Consider the following 21,961-nt stretch of genomic DNA (forward strand, 5'->3'; position numbering starts at 1 on the left):
TTCAAGAAAGCTATTTCATGGTTTTCTAATTGCCCATGGATATTCTTCACATAGTTTAGCAGGATTCTTAAATACACTGCATATTCCGTTATATAAATCACACAAAAACAAATACAGTTGTCAAACATTCTATGTAAATTCCACTGTTCAGTATAATTTGTGCGTGCGCGTGCGTGTGTTGGGGGGAGAGTCCTCTGAGTTAAGAAGTTAAAACTACTTCCAGAACACCAGAACACCTTGGGCAGAAAAATTATTTCCAAATAGGAAATAACAAGCACCATAGAACATTTACAAACTTAAGACACTCAAAATTCAATAAAACAAAACCTCTCAAAACTCAGAAAATGGTCCTCAGAAATTTGAAGGTGTAGCCAAAATAAACAATAGTGACGTTTTATGTCTTCTCTCCATCAAAGTCTCTATGATTTATTTTTATTCAGTAGTACATCCAATAATATGATGTTGATTCAGAAACTAAAGAAAAAGGACACAATAATTTGAAGGGCTTAAATATATTTTATATTGATATTCTATGTCTTTCTACTCTAAAATAATACATTATTATTGATTACATACAGGATGAGGTGAGGTATTTGTAAAATATCTGATAAAAATAATATACAGTATTCTACATGAGATGGAATCTTAAGAATCTCTAGATCTTTTTAAGTGTTAAATTGATCAACTAAATTAAACTGCCCTGAATGGACTTACAGTTGTTCCCTAAATCCATGTTAGAAAATGGAGGATCTTACATTTTTCCAAGAATTTGTGCAGAAAAGGGAAAGCACATAATTGGCAATTTCTTTCTCACATCCAAAGTACTGCATTCACACAAATCAGGATCTCCATGTTTAGCATAAAGAGAAAAATACTGGATTTGAGATATAAAATCTCTGAGAAAAGGTTAGGCTAATTCAACAACACCAAAGAAATTCAAGTGGTCAACAGTCTTGAAAATGCTTTATTGAAATGTGTGACTTATGTGCAGAAGATGTGTTTGAAAAGACCACAGCTTGAAAAGTGGATTTTAAACTTCTAAACAACCAATTAAAAAAAAAAAAGAAAAGAAAAGAAAAGAAAATCCCTACTGGACTTGACTTTTAGTATAACTAAGAAGCCTGGTGTAAATTTTTCTTTCAAAACATTTTGTTACAGAAACAAAGCTATTATACTTGGAAATCATTGGAGTCTGAAGTTTCAGAGAAGCAACAGTTTTTTAGACATGGAGGGTGACTTCTTTTTTGGTACATTTGGATGAACATGTACTTCACAGTTCTCGGAAGAACACTGGAGGGGTGTTCAAGTCTGTATGCTTGTCATGTTGAAGAAACAGAGAAACGTAGACAGGAAAGGACAAGGATGGAGAGAGAGGAGACCAAGAAAAGGGCTCAGAGAAAGGAGAACCGGAACAAGACATGATTAGGTTAAGTCTAGGTATAAATTTATCAGAAGCTGTGCGCACCTTTTTTAAAAGTCCTAAATTTACATTCCAAAAACTGCCCCCCTTCCCCAAACCCACTGTCCCTGCCTTGGAGCTATTGTGAAAGTCTATGCACAAAAATTGAAACACAAAATAAAAAATAACCCGGCCCCTCAAATCCAAAACAAACCCCAAAAAGCTGTACATTTTTTTACATATAGGATTAATAATATAGGCATATAGGTGGCATGATTCAATTAAAAGGCTTTACTTTTTATGCCAGAAAAAAAAAACCCAATAAATAAAAGGTGCTAAAGTTAGCATTAAGAATTTGGTTGTAATATCATGACACAACCTGGGAAGGCAAATCCTCAAAGCTCCTCTGATACTGATCTGTCTCAGCAAACTACAAAGCAAATACATAAATAACACAAAATATGATTGAGAATGTGAGAATTTAAAAAACAAAGACAACATAATTCAGGTTAACTTTGTTGAACAGTGAATAAATGAAATTCATCTATACCTGAATGAAACATATTTAACAATCAAAAAAATTTTAAACCACCACAAAAAGTAAAAACTTTTAAACAAACATAAACAGGATTTGTTTTTAGGGCACACAAACGGCCCTGCAGCAGATTCTGACAGTAGCTTTACTGTTGTGTCTTCTACAGATAACTTAAAGAGTCAGGCTGGGCTCCACACAGGTAAGATGACTAACAGGGCAACAGGACAGTCACAGAGGGTGGAGCGCCACACCTGGCTATACGACCCCAGATTCCACTGCAGAGCTGGCTTTGTGAGTAGGAGGCACACAAAGAAAGGTGATTCAGGCAGACATTATTCAAAAGCTACTTTGTTCCATAACCATTGAATAATGTTTAGGAAAGCTTTGGGCTTTGTTTTTTAAGTTTTACTCCTTGTATTTAATTTTTTAAATAACAAGGTCACTAAAACTCATGCACGCTGCAAAAAACCTCATGCAGTAGTTAAGGTAAACCATCCAAGCAGTTTTTATTCATTAATATTCATAAATACACACAGCAGCTTCATTAGAGATTTCAATTTTCCTCTTCAGTTTGAATGTGGAGTATTAGGAGAGCCTTTTGCATGTCAAGGTACAGGAAGCAGAGATCACCCCTGCACTGCTACCTACATTTACCTGCTAGAAGTAAAAATTAGTTAAGTGGAAATGATTATCATATATATTTTCTCTCTTCCTTTTGAATGTACACAATGTAACAAGAGTGACAGACCTGAAATTACAATCACCAAACAAACCCAAGATAGTTGTTGTCCACTTTCATTGGCAAATACAGCACAGAGGACATTGTCTGCGAATTGGGATGTCATCAAAGAGGAGGTGGTGGAGGCTCATTTCCTTTATTACTCTCTTTTAAATTTAGGTTTTCTAAAGCAACATCTAAAGGCATAATATCTACACAGCCCATAGCACCAAAATCTGCCATCTCCCCCCGTTCATCCTCGTCTGAGGACGAGCTCTCTTCGCGCACTAAAGTGGACAGAAGGAGCTCTTGGACAAACAGGCTGCGGTCTGCACGCTCACTTTCCATGGACTGACGCTCTGTTTCAGACATTTTAGGATCATTCAACCTGTGTAAGTTAAAAAGAAAAAACCTTATTGGTAAAAAGTCAAGGAACAATGGCATGACAAATTTCAACAATGTCTTCCACTGTGCAAGCTTTATAAGTGACAGCATTCAGACTCTAAGATGTATAAATAGAACACCTTGCTCTAAATTGTTACCTTAGTTATATTCAGATGAATTTCCCATACGTTTAGCAATACTACTATTACCCTGAGGTGAAAAATTATGCCTTTATTAGATTCAATTGGAGGAAGGGGACGACATTTAGACTTCCACTCCCTCTAGAGAAAACAAGGGCAAATTTTTTTTCCTGAGAAAACAATGTTTCTAAAAGAATAAAAGCTCGAGGAAAAAGCGATTTCTCTACCCAGAATTTCACCTGTGAGATGTATAAAAAGGAAAGCAGCAACCCTACTCACAAAATCAAAATCTATAATGACCAGGATACTCAAAGAAAATCCTAAAGTTTCTCCTGACTTTTATTACTTCCAACTAATTCCTCCCAAAATAAAGTTACGTCCAAAAACTTAAGAGAGCAAGAAAACACATTGTCCTCACTTTCTCTACTAAAAACCCAAGTGTGATAGGGAAGACATGAGGTCCACTTGCCCATGATGCTTAGCAAAGCATGCATTCCTGAGTTCTGGGCTATGCTGGAAAACTTGACTCATCCATACAAGGCCTGGACAGATGTTAATAGTAGAAAATTCTAGGTTAACACTTGCTACTATCTTGTTAAAATGATTTTAAAATGTAATTCTCCAATAAATATGTGAAATTTTACTTAGTTTCAGTAGTAATGTTATTTGTCTACACTTTTAGTGGCTAAGAAAGAAAGGGAAACCAGCTGGAACACTGGGATCAGGAAAAGTAGCAAAACAGAGAAAAGATGGGGACAGTTGAGAGGCATGCATGTGTGACAGGTATGCATGACAGGTGCCCAGGGGTACCCAAGCTGCGAGACAGATATTCTCCATGCTGCTTGCTAACCAGCTCCTACTTCCTATTGAAAGGCCAGAAGCATTCAAAAATCATAATGGCAGTAGTATGGATCAGGGTATGTTCTAAGTGCTTTTGTGTATATTAAATCTTTTAACTGCTATCAGGACATATTATCAACATTTTAAGGAAAACTGAAACAGAGAATAGGTTAAAAAGAAAAAACCTTATTGGTAAAAAGACAAGGAACAATAGGTAACTTGCTCAAAATCTCATAACTATTAAGTTAAAAGCCATTGCTGAAAGATTAGATCTAGAACTCAAAAAATAAAAAGATTTAAATTTCAAAAATTAAAGAAAACAAAAGTATTTGGAAGTAATGATATAAAAGCCACCGAATCACATTGAAATAAAATGATTGGTAATATACATAGTTAAAATCAAATTAATATCACCAGGGAATGGAAAACAAATGGAAATTGAACAGTAATGTACATGTTCTCAATCCAAAACGAGAGATTTGTTAAGAAGTGAAATGTATTATATGTTCCTAGCTTTGAAAAAGGTTCTTTAAAAAAAAAAAATCTACAGAAGTCATATCTGTAATAGAAATACAGATGATATACATAAGACCATGTAGTCAGTATCAAGCAAATTACAAGATACATAGGTTGAAGACTTTGGCACTTTGTAGAGCATGTGATTCCAATATTACTGTTTTGATTTTCAGAGAAATAACTACGAACATGCCGCATTCTTGAAGGGCAGATAAAATCTGGTATTAGGGCTTGATCTCCTGATGGACAAACTTGATTTGGGACCAAAGGAACTGCAAACTTGTGAGAATCTTCATATTGGGACAGCAAAACTAGCTGGCCCTAGCACCAAAAGCCTGAACATACACACTTTATAAGTTTCTAAAAGGTCATCTCCCTTAGAGCCCCCAAGAAACTGTCCACACCATCAGTTTCAAGGCAAGATGAATAGAAACTGCCCCTGGTCAAAGAAGAGAGAGAACAAAGATAAGGCCCTACATATATCATAATTAGCTGGTGTTTGTGAGACCAGGAATTCCCCTGTGAGTATTGCACATGTTTTCCTTGCCTTAAATATTTATAATGTATGTTATAATGTATCTGAAGTTCTTAGGAGCCCAACAGCAAATAAACTTTCTTTTTGTTAATTAGTTTTCTCCAAACTCATAACAAGAAAAAATAAATAAATAACTATAAATTCCTCAGAATATGTAAAATCCTAGGGAATTTTTTTGGGGAAAGACTGTCTTAGATAAATCAAGTAAGTCAACATCAAATTATATAATAAAAGATGTGAGAAATGATCTGCAAACTACAAGATACTGTCCAGCATGCATGTTCAGATGATATGGGGTGTCTTTTAAAAATGACAACTCAAATCCAAGGAAAGTACTCAGAGGCACCCTAGGAGCAGGATGTCCAATATAGAATAAAAATTCCAGACCAAGCCCACTTAGTAGTTTGGGGCTAAAAGACAATGGGAAAATAAGGGGTGGGGGCAAGAAGACATCTTTTTAAAAGAGGTGCTGGTGAGAATTTCTACTCATAGTTCAGTGAACTCTCAGTGAATATAGACACAGGTTGGTCTTCTTTTCCAGTTTTTAAGAGCCTACGGATGACAAGTTACAAACCTACTATTGGTTAATCTCTAACAGGTAATACTATATAGCAGTTGGTAGATCCACCTGTGGCTCTGATTTTCTTATAATAAAATTTTTCTGGTAATAAGCAGGCAGTTACTAACACTGCAGAGATAATTCAAAGGTAAATTCCTCACATGAGACTTCCTTCTTAGATCCATATAAATGATGATAATGTCTACCAATGCATTTAATCCTCTTTAATTCTCTCATGTGGCAAAACTCCTGGGATATTGACAATAGTAAACTAGTTAAGTAACAAAGCCCAAACCTAGTAAATAGCAAAGTCAGGACTATAGACCAGGGTCCTCAAATACTTTTTATTCTAACTCCACAATATGTTCTTTATAAGTACACACATGTACCATTGTACTAACAGATTTTTTAAAGTGTGAGATAAAAGAAATATAAGTAGATATTTTAATAGTTTCTTCGTTTGAAGAAATCAATGCACCATCAGACACAATGAGTTTGAGAGAGCTATGTTATACATTAATGTCCTTCGCTTTATGATTTGTATATTCCTCTCTGTTACATTAAAAGCCCAATTGGTCCAGGTTTGTTATTTGTTGCACCTAAGACTCTAGTCACCACTACTCTTCCAGTGGAATGGTTTACTGTGTGTAATAAATATTACTTTTACTGTGATACACCATTTTTAAAAAATGGTTACTTCTGTGCATTAACCATAAGAATTTAAATATAGCTTCTTTAGAAATTCACAGGAGAAAACTACTATATGATGAAGTCTTCTGTACCTTTTAATACTTCACAATTGACTAAAATTGGCAAGTTGAAGCAATAAATGTTAATTATGATAATAAATGTACTTAATATGCCCATCTATAAAATAATATATGGTGTTTTAAGTCTTACGTATAGTATGGAAAACAAAATTCGTATTAGATGATGATGTACACCTTGAGAAGAAGATGAGCATTCTTAGTTTATCTAACATAATAACTATGTTTCAAATTCTTGGGGGAAATACAGTTTTAATTGGAAAGCTCAAAGGAAGAAGTTTTAGACTGTATAGTACCAATAAAATACTAGTTCTCCCCAAAAAAATTATAATAATAAATGAGCTACCTTGTTAAAAGAAACTGGGAATTCTGGAGAGTCTGCTGACTGCTTTCTGTATTTGCTGTATTGGTTGTTGCTGTGGATTGTGTGATTGTAGTAGTAACACTGCTTGTGTTAGTACGCCGGGTTGCGTTGCGTGCAGTCTCCAGTTGTTGCCGTGCTGCCTGGGCATGCTGCCGTTCTAACTGCAGCTGCATCTGCAGTTGCTGTAACTGAGAAGCGGAAGGACCAGAAGAATTAAGCTGTCCTCCTGCAGAACGTCTCACTCCTGATAACTGAGATAAAAGCTCTGCAAATGAAAATGAAGATGATCAAAATCTACTTAACAAAGAAAAAATATGCTACAGATGATATTTTTATTGGGAGAATATAAAAAGTAGTATCAACAAGTATTTCATCTAAGAAATACGTTTTAGAATGTCTCTTGGAGGCAGAAATTACTGTGTACAGGAATGCAAAAAAACATGAACATTACACACTATTATTTTTATTCTCAGCAAAACTTGAGACTATTTTTAAAATTATTTGTATCAAGTACTAACATAAACTTCCTCTAAAAATTTACTAGATTAAAGCAGTTTACTTAGAGGTCCAATTATAATATAAGCCCTCTCAATACTAAGTTCCACAAAAACAGAGAACAAGTTATACTCTGTTTACTATATTTCCAGCTCTCAGAAGAGAGCCTGACACATACTGAGAATTCACATGGTTTGCTTCCTTCAAATAACTGAAGAAATTATTAAAATTAAATCCAAGAGCCTAGAGCATTTCTGACTGTGACCCTTGCTCACTCACCTTTGCCTTCTCTGGTACTTTCTGGTCCTGCCAGAGTACTAGAATGCCACCAGTAGGGCTCAATAAGTTCCTGGAAACCTGCAGCACCTGACTGGGTGATCTATTTAGTCTGTTATAATCCAGACTGTCTCCTGTCAGTAAGGTTATAGTGATCAAGAGTAATGTAGACCTTTATCCCTGTGTTCTCATCTAAGGAGAGTAAAGTAATTACCATCTTCCATGGAGTATCTACCTAGCTTACCAGAGAATGACCATTATCTTACAGATGCTCTCAGGCCAACAAAGCCTCTGATTTATCATTAAAACTAACTAACACGGTCAGTTTGTTTTCTTGCTCAGGGGTGCTTTATCCCAGATTTTTAACATTGCCATTTAATGAAATATAGACTATCATTTCCCCTGACCACCCCCCCCCAAAAAAAATCAAAGTAATGGAGAGAATTTCTGAATTCTGACTTTTGTTTCCAGAAATTACCAAAACTCAGTTCACTGGGTTTGATTTTGTTGTTCTACATCTAAATGTCCAAAGCACATCTGGAATTATAAAATTATAATTTTTTAAAAAAAATATTTATTTTTTATTTGTAGTTAGACACAATGCCTTTATTTTTTTAAATTTATTTTTATGTGGTGCTGAGGATCAAATCCAGGATCAAACTACTCACATGTGCTAGGCCAAGTACTCTACCACTGAGCCACAACCCCAGCCTACATCTTCCATTTTTAAGAGCATTTTATGAGTAAAACTGCTCTGCATGTCTATCGCTTATCTATATGTATCAATATTTCAGGAATTCTATAAGGTACATCACAGTTTCTAAATACATATTCTACCACATGAACACATTTCTATACTGTTGTTTTAAATCTGCAGGGTCTTCCAGAATCTTACTGCCTGTATGCTTGAGATTTCTTGCAGATTCTCAGGCTATAGTGATTTCTGACATTTTATTCTGACCCTTGTATTCTGCTGCCATCTTTCCAGGTTGTTCATTCCCTAGACTCAGTGAGTTAGCCAGGAACTACAGGCTAAAATATTGTCATTCTCAGATTTCCCCAAGCTATTAAAAAATGTTCTCTTAACTGTGTTCCACAATAATATGGTTCTCAAATTAAGGCTAGAACAGAGAAATTCCTACTTTCTTCCATGAGAAAAAGCTTTATTGTTTAGTATTGTCAATTAGTTTTTTTAATCTGTGTACTTTTAGAGGTTGAACCATGGAATTCTGGAAGTCTTTCACTCTGATGAAATCTTTTTGATTTTCTTGGGCTTCAATAGAAACCATAAATACCACATTAGGCCTTTCTATATTATCTTATGCCCCTAAGGACTTAAGAGAAATGCAGACCAATGCAAACTACTAAAGTAGTTTTACATTTGGGGATGAGGGTGATGTTGATGGCTCAACAGTAGAGCACTTGCCTAACATGTGAGGCCCTGGTTTGAATCATAGACTACATGCATGAATAACAAACAAACAATTTTCATGTTTATAAATATTTGGGAATTTTATTAAAAAACATAAGCATATTATCTGAGAGGAAAGACAAAGATCACATAAAACATTTTAAAATGAGCTCCCGCTATTTCCTTCATGAAGGTGAAACTAACTTACCAGCTATAGGATCCATGGCTTCCCTATTGCTTGGAGAATATGAACTCTGAGAAGAAGAAAGTCCACCAGTAGAACTGCTAGTAAAGTGCATATTTGATCTACGAGCACGAGGACCTCCTAATCCCCGGCCAGGGTGAAACATTCTACGTACATGTCGAACACCACTCGATTCATCATAACTCAAAAGTTAAGAAAAGGATCAAATATTTCACAGAAATTAAAAAAGAAAGATCAGCCCTTGCTAGACAGGAATTAATTCCTAAGCTGCCGGCATTTTAAAATAGCACATTTAATTTAGAACACAGTAACTATATGATACAATACATGCCTTTTATGCCAGCTCTTCAGGAGGCTGAGGCATAAGGATCACAGTTTGAGGCTAGCCTGAGCAACTTAGTGAGACTCTTGTCTAAAAGAAAGAATTAAAAAAAAAAAAAAAAAACCAGTAGAATGTAAATGTCCCAACTCTAGGAAACCTATTAATGCTAAAAATATATTCAAGTATAAAGCATGGTGCCTATGTAACTGTTTGGGTGTTTGTATGCATGCTAGTGCAGGCAAGCACAAGCACAAAGTTTAAAAAGATTCTCTGCAGGGACAGGAATTTCTTCCCAGGCTCCAGAGTAATGCTGCCAAATGAAGTCAAAGGCACTGCCTGGTTAAATACCCAAGGTGAATGAACATTCCCTTATCCTGATCTCAGTACTGAATTTTATACATGCTTACATTCAAGTAACCACAATTAATGAGAGTCAGTTTTATATCTGAGGAGCTGTATTAACATATAATCACTGAATCATTATCATCTAAAATAAGAAAAGGAACAGTTATGAATTCAGTAGGTGAAAGACTACATTTGATTATTAGTTTTAATCTTTGTCTTCAACTTTTTCTTCAGTTTCTTTTGTCAGTGGACCGTAGAGAGATAAGCATGTATTTATCCAGAAATCAGATTTCCAACAGTGGAACCCATCTCACACAGCTGAGTGTGAGTCAATTTGAAGTAGCAAATAGCTGTCAAAACTGAAAATGACAACCTTGTGTTTCCACATGGGCAATTGTGTGTGAATGTTGAGGGTAGGAAGCCAAATATTATAGAAGAAACTTTTCTTTCAAAGTAGCAAACAGAATAGCTTTATAATGTAGAATGTGTTACTGATTCCCAGTTTTTCAGCTGATGGTTTTGGAGTCATTTAAGGATAAGTGAAGGGTTCCACAAAGCCATCAGGATACCACTGTCATGTAGTTTCTTATTGGCATTCATAACTATGGTTTGATTTCCATAGAAGGTGATATTATTATCAGTATATTTAAAAGCAGGCCAGGGACAGTGCACACCTGGAACCACAGATACTCAAGAGGCTGAGGAAGGATTAACAAGTTCCTAGGTCAGCAAGGGCAACTTAGCAAAATGTCTCCAAATAAAAAACTGAAAGGGCTGGGGATGAATTCTTAGTTGACCATTATGCCCCCTGGATCCTCAACTGAAAAAAAGTAGCTGGAGGTACAGTGTACTTTAGGAAGATATCCATCAACATGGTGAGAAAGGGAAAAAAAAAAGTCTGGTGCTTAAGAGGTAAAGAAAGAAGATACCCTGATATCGAATATGAACTTACTACATAACAACATTGGAAATATCTGAAAAATGAACATGTTTTCGGGATATTTGCCATGGCAACATTTTGTTTTCTAAGAAATCAAAAAACATAACATTTTTCTTATGTTTTGCATAATTTCATCTTTTCTTGGTAACCAAAGACATTTATTAAAATTGTGTAAAAAAAAAATAGATGTAGATAATGTGGAATATTCCATTGAATGAACACCAATATTACTAGAATCTCTAGAATATGCTGAAAATTTCAGGATGTCTCCTTGATTTTAAATAATTTGTTTCATCTCTCCATGAAGATGGAATGAAGGATGTATCAAGTATAACTCTTCTGGATATTGTAAAGTATTCTTTTATACAAAATGCATAGTAACTGAAAGACTTAAGTATTCTCACCCCATCTGAAGTTTTTTCATTCTCTGAAAAATAAAAAAAATTAAATCACTGCTTTCTTCATGCTGCTTTCAGTGTTCCCTGCACATGAGGAGAGAGAAAGGTCTCAGTGGTTTCCTCTGTTCATTGACTACCAGGTCCTAGACTGGCTCAGGTTTCTAATTTTGCAGGCTTGTAGCATTTCTTCATCTTTCAATTATTTCCCACTTATCTTCCCCCTAAATCTAAAAAGCTATAATCCCAATTAGAAAATTGGGAACTGTAAGCAAGAGAACTGCAGAATGAGAAAAATCACCATTTTCTTTTCTAAAAGGTCCTACGTTGGATTTTGACTGCCATAGGACAATCAAAAAAAGAAAGTCAAGAGAAAAAAATTCTGATTAAGCTCTTGAATTGCTTCAATAAACACTGGGACCTCTTCATAAGAAAAGATTCTAATAAGTAACAGTTTTAGAAAAACAATTCCTAACTTTCTAGTTATAAAATTCAGTCCACAAAATTCATTGCTCTGGTAACCAATCCAGTAGTCTCAGAGAATACTGCAAAGAACTATTAAGAAAGGGAAGAGTATGCAGAAATGAAAGTAGGAAAGAACTAGACTCAACTTTATACTTCTCAGAGAAGAAATGGCTCTTTCAGGAGAAAGGGACCCCAAAAGGGAAAGAAGCCCCACCTGCCATTATACCATATCCACAAAAGGGTAAGGGAGCAGAGGAACAGAGAAGGGAAAGCAAATAAAGCCCCTGTATATTTAACTAATCAAAATTTTAATTAGGATTCACTTTTCCTCTTTTGTATGAAATCACCTTTCCAGAAGACCTATAAGATCAAATTGTCTTTAAAAAATTTGATTGTAATGAATTAAAGATGATGGGTAAGTCAACTTTTCACTTAACAAATATGGTTCATATAACAATCCTAAGTATATAAAAAGAGAAGAAATTGCCTTTCACATTGTGTCACTTTTAGGAAAAGGTAAAAGAAATAAAAATAATTTAAAGATTAGTTTTTCTCTTTTGGGGATATTGTCCTTAAAAATAATCAAAATAACAAATATTATTTGTTGCCTCTTAAAAGGATATTAAATCTCTAGGGGCTCTGTGTTCAAGTGTAAGATGAGCTGCAAAGTCATCCGTGACATGATTAGGATCGCCTCCAGGTAACGCTGCACATATTGGACAAATCTGAAATGAAAATAAAGAAAGCAAGTTTAATAAATAGATACTGACCAGATCTTTCTGGACCAGCATTTTGTTATAAATTGTATCATTAGTAAGTTTCAACCAGGCAAAAACACTGTAGACCTTTAACTAGTGAAGGATAGTAGAAGCCTAAGCAAGAACTGTTGTACATCAATGCTATCACTCACAACTAAAACACAATCTCTCAGAATCATACACAACAGTTCTAGACAGAGTTAAAACTTGATCTCTGGAAAGACCTTCTAATGGCCTGGCCAATTCATATTTTCATGATCTCTAAATATCTCCATAAAAAATATATAAAAATATGCTCTATGTTAAGTCTAGTCTTGAATGTTAAAGACAGACATAAGCTTATAGCATACTTCTCCAAAGTAAGCTAGTCTTGAGGACTGATCCCCAAATGAGAAGGAAGAAGTCTGACAAAAATGTAACTGTGCAAACTTACATCCATCCAATGCAATACAATAAGATAGATAATGGTTACTGATAATACACAAATATGCTCTGAATTCATAATGCAATTTCCCAGGGGAAAACAGAATGGGGGCCCATTTTAGAACCTTATTTCCCAGAGGGATAGGCAGTTTGGCAGAAGTTTGTCACAAGACCAAGTTCAAGGAATAGAAGATCAACTTCCCTGTGGGTCTTGTGAGACATAAAAGGATAAAGCAAAAATAAAATAGTGTACACAGGCAGAATTCAGGAGGCCTGATAGTTTGGGAAGCCAATTTCTATAACAATAATCTTCAACAGAATTAAAGAAAGAGAGTGCACAGGAAGGGAGGAAACAGAAAGCATGAGAACTTTAAGAAGAAAGGCCTTTATTGTTCCAGAAAGTCAAATAGCCAAATAATGGTATTAGAGGAATGGCTTAACAAACAGGGCCCAGAAAGAAAGCCTGGTGCAAAGGGGAATGACCAAAGTCAGGCTCAAGAAATGCTATTAAAGGCTTGTGCCTCTCCATGGGTTAGAAGGCTACAAGATGGGATAGTAAATTCATCTCACCAGTACATATGCCATATGTAAAATTGAGGCCATCAGTTGACTTTACTGTCTGCTCAGAGTAGAGAGGAAGAAAGAAATGGGAAATGTGAGATAGAGAGGGATAATGCTTGGGGTATGAAATAGAAAAACTACTCTGACTCCTAGAGCCTAACCAAACACAACTTCCCATCCTCCAATGGCAAAAAAAAAAAAAAAAAAAAAAAACAGAAGTCTCTTGAGAGTTTGACTCTATTTTGATATCAGACTCGTATGCCCGAATGGTCGGCTATCCTGATTATATAACTCAGGACTCTAAAAAATATCCAAGAAAATCTAAAAGATACTCACTAGAAATAAAGACTAAGCATGATAATGTGAAAAAGAATTAGGGCACAATGGAATGTGCCTAAGTAGAAGACAGATATATATGTGCCTTTCTTAGAAGATGCCAGAAAGGTGCTGATGCCATATCTTCTGCCTTAGAGAGAATGGTAATTCTATCTGCTCATATTTGCTCATATGTTCACAAACTATCAACTCTCTCTTTTAGAAATTTAGGTATCATTCCTGTGCTCTAATAATGAGAGGTAGAGTTTGATACACTTATTTTACTTTTCATATGTTTCTGTCTTGCCTGGATACACTGTAAATTTTTTGAGATGCAGGACAATGTGACTTATTTTCATTTTTAACTGACCAGACTTGCCAAAAAGAAGACAGACAAACAAGACTAGAGGTTTGAACTAAAACAAGTTCCAGTTATTTGAAGATAAAAATAAGCCAGCTTACTTTTTATGGTAGTGGTGGTGGTAGTACTGGGGATTGAACCCAGGGGCACTCTATCACTGAGCAACACCCCCAGCCCTTCTTATTTTTGAGACGGCATCTTGCTAAATTGTCAACATTGGCCTCTAACTTTCGATCCTCCTGAGTAAGTGGGATTATAGGCCAATTGTTACCCTGCCCAGCTTAGCTTAGGTATTTTTGAGACTCTTCATTTTGCGACAATTAACAAATACTGGATTGCTTTATAACAGTTTAAGACTTTTATCCAAAGAAAAAAATTACCATCAAAAGAAAAGACATCCTTCTCCTAAGAGATGTCCCTTCAGATTGGTCTTTAGATAAAATCTATAAACAATTGAACTTCACAAAGATAATAGCAGAAGTTTCAGTAATTTGAAGAAACATGTAAAAACAAATTAATTAATTTTTCTGAGACTGTTCTTGCCATGTTGCCCAGGCTGGCCTCAAACATGCAATACTCCTCCTGCCTCAGCCTCCGAAGTAGCTGTTACTATACTCAGGTGTGTGCTACCATACTCAACTCAGCACATGAGAAGTCTCTTCATGGAAATATATTCTAGAAGGAAGACAGAATAAGCACAAATGCCAACTGTACTAAAAATATCCCAATTAGATCATCTACAAACTAGAAAAACACCTCTGAGAAGTGAATGTAAAACAAAATCAAGGACTAGGGATGTGGCTCAGTGGCAGGGTGTCTGCCTGACATGACCAAGGCTTTGGGGTTAGATCCCCAGCATGGCCAAAAAATAAAATAAAGATTCTCATTATTCACAGTAGTGCAATAACTATAGTTCTGAGCATTTTTTTTCTTTGCTTTGAGTTCTTGCACATGCTGAGTGCTATACTATTAAGCTACATACCAGCCCCCTTTACAATTCTACAACAGATCTACAATAGTAGGATAAAGGTATTCAGAGAGCAATAATAACAAAAGCAATCTACCAACTCACTTCTATAATGACCAGAGATAAAGAATTACTGAGACTCAGGAATCATTGAGATAGGAAGATCACCTACTTTCATAGCTGGCACACAAAATAAAGAGAAAAGATTTAGATTCACAGTGGAAGATGTTGCCATGTTTGGGCCACATAAAGTTAACCCAGTTGAGAACCTGAAAAGGAAAACTAAACTCCAGTACCACAGGCCTAACCATTTTCCAAGATTTACATTTTATGCTTAACAGGTAAAATCATATTTAAAAATTAAAACTCTTAGCATGTTATGAGGTTCTAAGTTCATTCAAAGCTATATTTCTGTATTTCCATTACAGAGGGAATAAGAAAAAAAATGAGAGCAAGAAACAGAAAAGAGTTGGGTTGGACTAAAAGGAGGGAAACAGAGATGCAATCTGCCTCACATAAATACTGCTTAATTCTGAGAGGGCCTTTATTTCTACATCATGGTACCTAATGGTTTTATAGGACAGGTACCATTAAAAAAAAAATCTACACAAAAGGTAAGCTATCATCTCTAAAATGTGACAGCCTACCAACATTCATATTTATACTTCCTCTGCCACAGGGTACGGTAATATCTATTATTCACGCAGGAAAATTCCATACAATACATTAGCTTAAAATTATGACAACCTACCTAATATTGAGTTGTTTTAAATCAGTATTTCCTAAATTTGGCTAAGAATATAAATTACCTGGAACACTTATTAAAAATATAGGCCTTGAAGACAGGTGTGCATGAGGGGGGTGAGAATTTATAATTTTAAAACAAGGGTCCCAGATGATTCTTATTCTTGTCACTGAATAAGTTTGGCAAATATCACTTAAATATACAATGGTGCTGAAATCTTGTATGTCCCTATTATGTGAAACACCAAATGCTGCTATTTACAGAACCAAAAACCAAAACCAAACAAACAAAAAAACACTTATTCATAAATGTCCTTGCTATTCTTGGTCTTGTTTCTGCTATTATTCAAGTCTTCCTCTTCTTTATCTTGACACTGAGGGTCACCATCAGTCCTGCTTTTTTATCTGCAGCCCTTTGGGGAATCTTTACCAAACAAGTTGAGTTTGATGAATGTAACTGAGTGAATGGAGTATAACAGTTTTCATTTTTCCAGGTGTTCTTAGTGAATAGTTGCCAACAACTTGTCAATGCACATTTTAAACACAGTTTTTTCCTAATGTCTAAAACACATCTTTTGAAGTCACTACTCCACATATAAACACCATGTCATTGCTCAATGTAAGAAAACTTCACAGCACAGGATATTCGTCCATTTGAAAACCATTTGAAGTCAGCAGTGTTGTTTTTAAACAAGAGTTCCATACATTCTTCCCCATACCAAATTCAGATTTCCTCCAGTGTCTTTCTTTTATTTATTATTTATTTATTTATTTGGTGGTGCTTAAGATTGAACTTTGCCACTGAGCTATACCCCAGACCTTTTTATTTATTTATTTATTTATTTTAATTTTTAAGACAGCTTTTCTCTAAGTTGTCCAGGCTGGCCTCAAATTTAAAATCCACCTACTTCAGCCTCAGGGTAGCTGGGATTACAGGAATGCAACAATGCACTCAGCCCAGTCTCTCATCAGGCAGGTTTCTTAATCTGGGTAGTCTGCACAACTTTAACAACAGAGAAGTTCTACCATGTGATGTGATAAGTTCTTGCCTGTTTTGTTGTTGTTGTTGTTTTGGGGTTTTGGGGGGGTTTTTTGCTTTATTTTGTTACTTTTTGTTTTTTTCACTTAACAAGAAGTTTCTTGCCCATGATGTTCACTGCTACAGAAAGACTCATTTTAAAAACTGCTAATGTGGTCTATCATAAAACCTGGCTTTCACTCAAGCTAGAATGCAGCATGATAAAGAAATTGGACATACACTGAGAGCTAGGTGGGTTCTTCATCACACAGGATCTCACTCTGAGGTACCATCCTCTCAGACTATTCGAAAATGTCCCTGAACTGAGATTCTAGGTAATCATGCTTCTTGTTAACAGCAAAGCAAAAACTATTCATGAAATTAATGCCTTGGAATTTGTTGAACTAGGTTTCTGGATCACAAACTTGATAAATTCATTTCAGTCTTAAATCTGTTTATTTTCCTTTTGAGACTATCTGTTCAAATACTGTGATTTTTCTGCATCATTTTTTTCTGCTACTTTTTGGTGTTTGATGCAATTATTACTTGGTAACTATGATCCTATAAGGGTCAGGACAGATTCTTTGTACTTTCTACCTTTTCTATAGTCTGTGCTTATGCACATGATCATTATGACTAGGTTGAATCTGTTTCAAAAGAACTACAGAATCACGCAGACTTTATCATCCTTCCATCCAAAAGGAAAGCCTTGGTAGCATGATGGTGGAGAAAGTAATGTCATTCCTCTGTACAGGTAGTGAAATGTCTAATTTATTGTTCAACAGATTAAGAGAACAAATTTTCTGATTTAAAGGTTTTCTTTTATCTGGTCTCTCTTGACTAACACAATTTTACACCCCAATATTTCACAAAACAATCAATGCCTTTCCATCCCTCCACTCACTTTCTCAACACTGCATCTTGATTTTTGTCTCTTCCCTCTGAATACTTCTGTTTCTTTTCCATTTGGTTAAGTTTTAGAAATTCCTTTTTTCAAAAAGTAGCTTAAGTCACAAAGCCCTCTCTGACTACTTCCTACATTAGTCTCTAATTGTCTCAAATAAGTTAGTTTGGTCTTTAGCCACACACACCATGAGATCTGTGTGCAGAAGTCAGGTTTGAAACTGGTCATCATGACTTTGGAAAGCAATACTTTACACCTTACATACATTAAATATAATGCTCAAAAAGATACATTAAGAAGCTATAAACATTTGTCTTATAAAAGAACAAAAAAAGTTTCCCTTTCCAACTGCTTTTTAATAATTAGCCCAAGAATTATCTATTACAACCTTTCTTCAGCGTTGTTTCCCCCAGGCTTTTCCTTTTTTATAGCCAACAATTCAGTTACTTTTTGCTCAGGCTCCCACACTCCTGTATTTCTTTGTTTTCTGTCCAATCATTACTTTGAAAATTCCTTCTCCCTTTCCATTCCTCAGTCCTTTCCCCTGTTAATTTGTCAGAGTCAAATTATGAAATTAATTAAGTCTAAAAAGTTTTAAAATATTGCCCTTGTTTAGAGGAGTTTAACTTTTGAAGAAATATTAGGATACAAGGAAGAATCCACCCATTGCCATAGCTCCATTTTAAGTTTTCATCCTTCTTTGAATTTGCACACCCCCCCACACACATCAGCACAAAAAAGATAAAAACACAGTTAAGTCACTTTCCTATGTTGTTTCACACTATACTAACTTTCTAATATAAGGTTAGATAAGCTTTCCTAAGCTATCTTTAAATGAAACTTCTATTAACTCCTGTCAACTTACGTGCTTTACTGGGTACTTAGTCTCAAACCAGGTGTCCAAAGGACATTTACTAAAAATAACCACCCCCGCCCCGTGGTACTAGGAATAGAGCCCAGAGCCACATGAATAACACCTTCTAGACCCAAAATGGACCCCTTTAAAGCTAGAGTCTTCTTTTTTTCACCTAATATGCAGATGCCTATATAAATGCAAGCAAAAACAACTAAGTCAAATCACAAATGTAGTTAAGATAGGGCCCATTCTAGAACTGTAATAAATGGAATTCCCTCATGTTACTCTGTAACTGCATCCCTATTTCCAGTAAAAGGACCTGTACTATGAAATTCAGGTGAGTTTGTAGTTAAAGTTCTGATTGGATAAATCTGTTGCCATGGATTAAATATGCAGTATTTACTGAGTGTCACATCAGTATTAACTTTATACTCTCGGTTTAAAAATTGTCAAGAGAAGATGGGTGCACTGGAGCACACCTGTAATCCCAATGGCTTGGGAGGCTGAGGCAGGATTTTTGATCACAAGTTCAAAGCCATCCTCAGCAATTCAGCAAGACCCCAAGTAAATTAGCAAGATCCTTTCTAAAAATAAAATATAAAAAAGGGCTAGGGACATGGCTCCTAGTTTAAAAACCACCACCAACAACAACAACAACAAAACCCTATCAAGAGATAACACCACCATGTGATGATGGAGTGATGCATCTACAAGTCAAAGAATGTCAAGGATTTCTGGCAAGCCAGGAGCTGAAAGGAAGACATGGATCCTCAATCACTATCTGTCTGTTGATGAAGGTAATCTCCAGGCCCTAAGTTCTTGAGGACAGGGACATTCCCACCCCCATCATCTCCTATAAGGAAAAAAAAATGTGACTATTTGAAATATGTGCATCTGTCACACGGACATGAAATCAGTCCCACAAAAGCAAGCTTTTAGTCAATACTTTGTTGTGGGGCAATGAAAAAATGGCCAAAAAGGGCACTGTTGCCATGCTGAAGTGATGATGTGCATCCCCACCTGTGATCCTGTGTCCCAATTTACCTGTGGGTTTGGTACCATTATCCCCACTTTAGAGATGAAGAAACTGAAGTTTGGGAAGTTAATGATGGTTATCCAGCGATATCTATCTTCCAGAAGACATCCACATGAAGATAGAGACACAGGGGTAGCCATGAAAAGATGGATACAGAAACACATCTATAAGTCAAAGAGCGGCAAGGATTGCTGATCAGCAATGGTGCTGAGAACAGTCATGGAGCCAACTCTCCCCAAGAGACCAGTCCTTTGACACCTTCATCTTGAACTTCTGGTCTTCAAGAATCATGAGAACACACTTCTGTTGCTTTAAGCCACCAAGTATGTGGCCCCTTTTTTCACAGCAGCCCTAGCAAACAAATACACAGCCTTTCACACTATCAAGAAAGTATAGGAAAATTTTTTGTTGTTATTTTGAGGATGAAGAGATGCCCATCAAGAAGGCTTGGAGGTGTGGCTCAGTGGTAAAGCTCTACTAGCTGGCTGAGTCCCTGAGTTTGATGTTCAACACTATCAAGAAATTAGCATAGTTCTTGCCACCTTGAAAGTTCACATACATGATTTCATCTCTTTTTAAAAATTAGTGCATATTTCTCAATATTTCTTCAAACTGCAACACAATACATGTCTCTCTTTTATGTAGTTTTTCTCTAAGAATTCAGCTCTAGAAATGTCTCTGGTTTCTAATGGGAGATTTTCTGATCACACTAAACAAATTTTTAACAGCTTCTTTCACAGAAGAGTAATGACCCAAAAAGAGCCATCAGAATTTAAAAACAAGATACAAAACACCTTGAACTTTAATACTATAATGCTTATAATTAGAAAGAAAAAAGAAGAAGCAACATTATAGAGCTAACCAATTCCAAGGTCAATGATAACATTCAGAATGTTGGGGGAAGGTTGTAACACTCATAAAGTTTAAATCTTCTTTACATGTGATTTAGAAAGTCCTAAGAAGTTTAAGATTTGGTTTTCTTTTTTATTTATTTTTATTTGTTCTTTTTAGACATACATGACAGTAGAGTGTACTTTGACATTATAAATACGTGGGGTATAACCTACTCAAATTAGGATCCATTGTAGTGGTTGTACATGGTATGGAGTTTCACTGGTGGTGTATTCATATATGAACATAGAAAAAGTTATGTTCCATTCATTTCACTGTCTTTCGTATTCACATTCCCACCTCCTTTCCCTCATTCCCTTTTGTCTAATCCAGTGAACTTCTATTCTTCCCTCCTCCTTTACTGGGTGTTAGCATTCACATAGCAGAGAGAACATTCAGTCTTTGGTTTGGGGGGGATTAGTTTATTTCACTTAGCATAACCATCTCCAGATCCATTCATTTACCGGCAAGTTGTAAAGTTATTCTTTTTATGGATGATTAATATTCCATATATACCACATATTCTTTATCCATTCATCTGTCAAACGGCACCTAGGTTGGTTGCATAACTTAGCTATTGTGAATTTATCTGCTATTGTGAATTGACCAATGTGACTGCATCACTGCATTATGATGATTTTAAGTGTTTTGGGTAAATGCTGAGGAGTGGAATAACTGGGTCAAATGATGGTTCCATTCCAAGTTTTCTGAGGAATCTCCATACTGATTTCCAGAGTGGTTGCACCAATCTGCAATCCTACCAGCAATGTATAAGTGTACCTTTTTCTTCACATTCTCGCCAACATTTATCATTACTTGTGTTTATTTTTATACATACAGATATAGACATAGATATACAGATATATAGATATAAATATATATTGATAATTGTTGATAGACCTTTATTTTAATTATTTATATGCAGTGCTGAGAATCAAACCCAGTGCCTCACACATTCCAGGCAAGTGCACTACCACTGAGCTAAAGCCCCAGCCCCTCATTACTTCTATTTTTGATAACTGCCATTCTGCATGGAAAGGATGGAATCGCAGTGTGGTTTCAATTTGCTTTTTTCTAATTGCTAGAGAAGTTAAACTTTTTCATATATTTGTTGACCTATCATATTCCTTCTTATCTAAAGTGCATGTTTATTTTCTTTGCCCATTTATGGATTGGGTTATTTGTTTTGTTGTTTTGATTTGGTGTTAAGTTTTTTGAGTTCTTTATATACTCTGGAGATTAACTCTGAGATGCAGGTAAAAAAGATTTTTTCCCATTCTGTAGATTCTCTCTTCACAATCTTAATTGTTCCCTTTGCTTTGAAGAAGCTTTTTAGTTTGATACCATCCCATTTATGGATTCTTGACTGTACTTCTTGCTCTTGAGGAAGTCAGTTTCTAAGCTGATATGACAGAGTTTGGGGCCTACTTTTTCTTCTAGTAGGCACAGGGTCCTTGGTCTTAACCAAAGAGTTGAGTTTTGTACAGGGTGAGAGAGAGAGAGAGAGAGATTAAAT

At 35.6% G+C, this 21,961-nt stretch overlaps 1 protein-coding gene across 3 annotated transcripts in view; it reads right to left on the bottom strand.

The window, feature by feature from the left end:
* Positions 1–946: 946 nt before the first annotated feature.
* Positions 947–21,961, bottom strand: part of KCMF1 (potassium channel modulatory factor 1) — a 78,553-nt gene continuing 57,538 nt past the window's right edge. For all 3 annotated transcript variants that reach the window (XM_081264695.1, XM_081264697.1, XM_081264696.1), the window contains exons 4-7: positions 12,235–12,336; positions 9,148–9,322; positions 6,740–7,022; positions 947–3,040 (exon numbers count right to left, since the gene is read on the bottom strand). In XM_081264695.1, the coding sequence (XP_081120821.1) occupies positions 2,779–3,040; positions 6,740–7,022; positions 9,148–9,322; positions 12,235–12,336 (822 nt within the window). In that variant the 3' untranslated portion in view covers positions 947–2,778. The remainder of the gene's footprint in view (positions 3,041–6,739; positions 7,023–9,147; positions 9,323–12,234; positions 12,337–21,961) is intronic.

This window comes from Spermophilus citellus (assembly GCF_964194105.1).
Source record: "Spermophilus citellus genome assembly, chromosome: 13".
In the NCBI taxonomy this organism is placed as follows: Eukaryota; Metazoa; Chordata; class Mammalia; order Rodentia; family Sciuridae; genus Spermophilus; species Spermophilus citellus.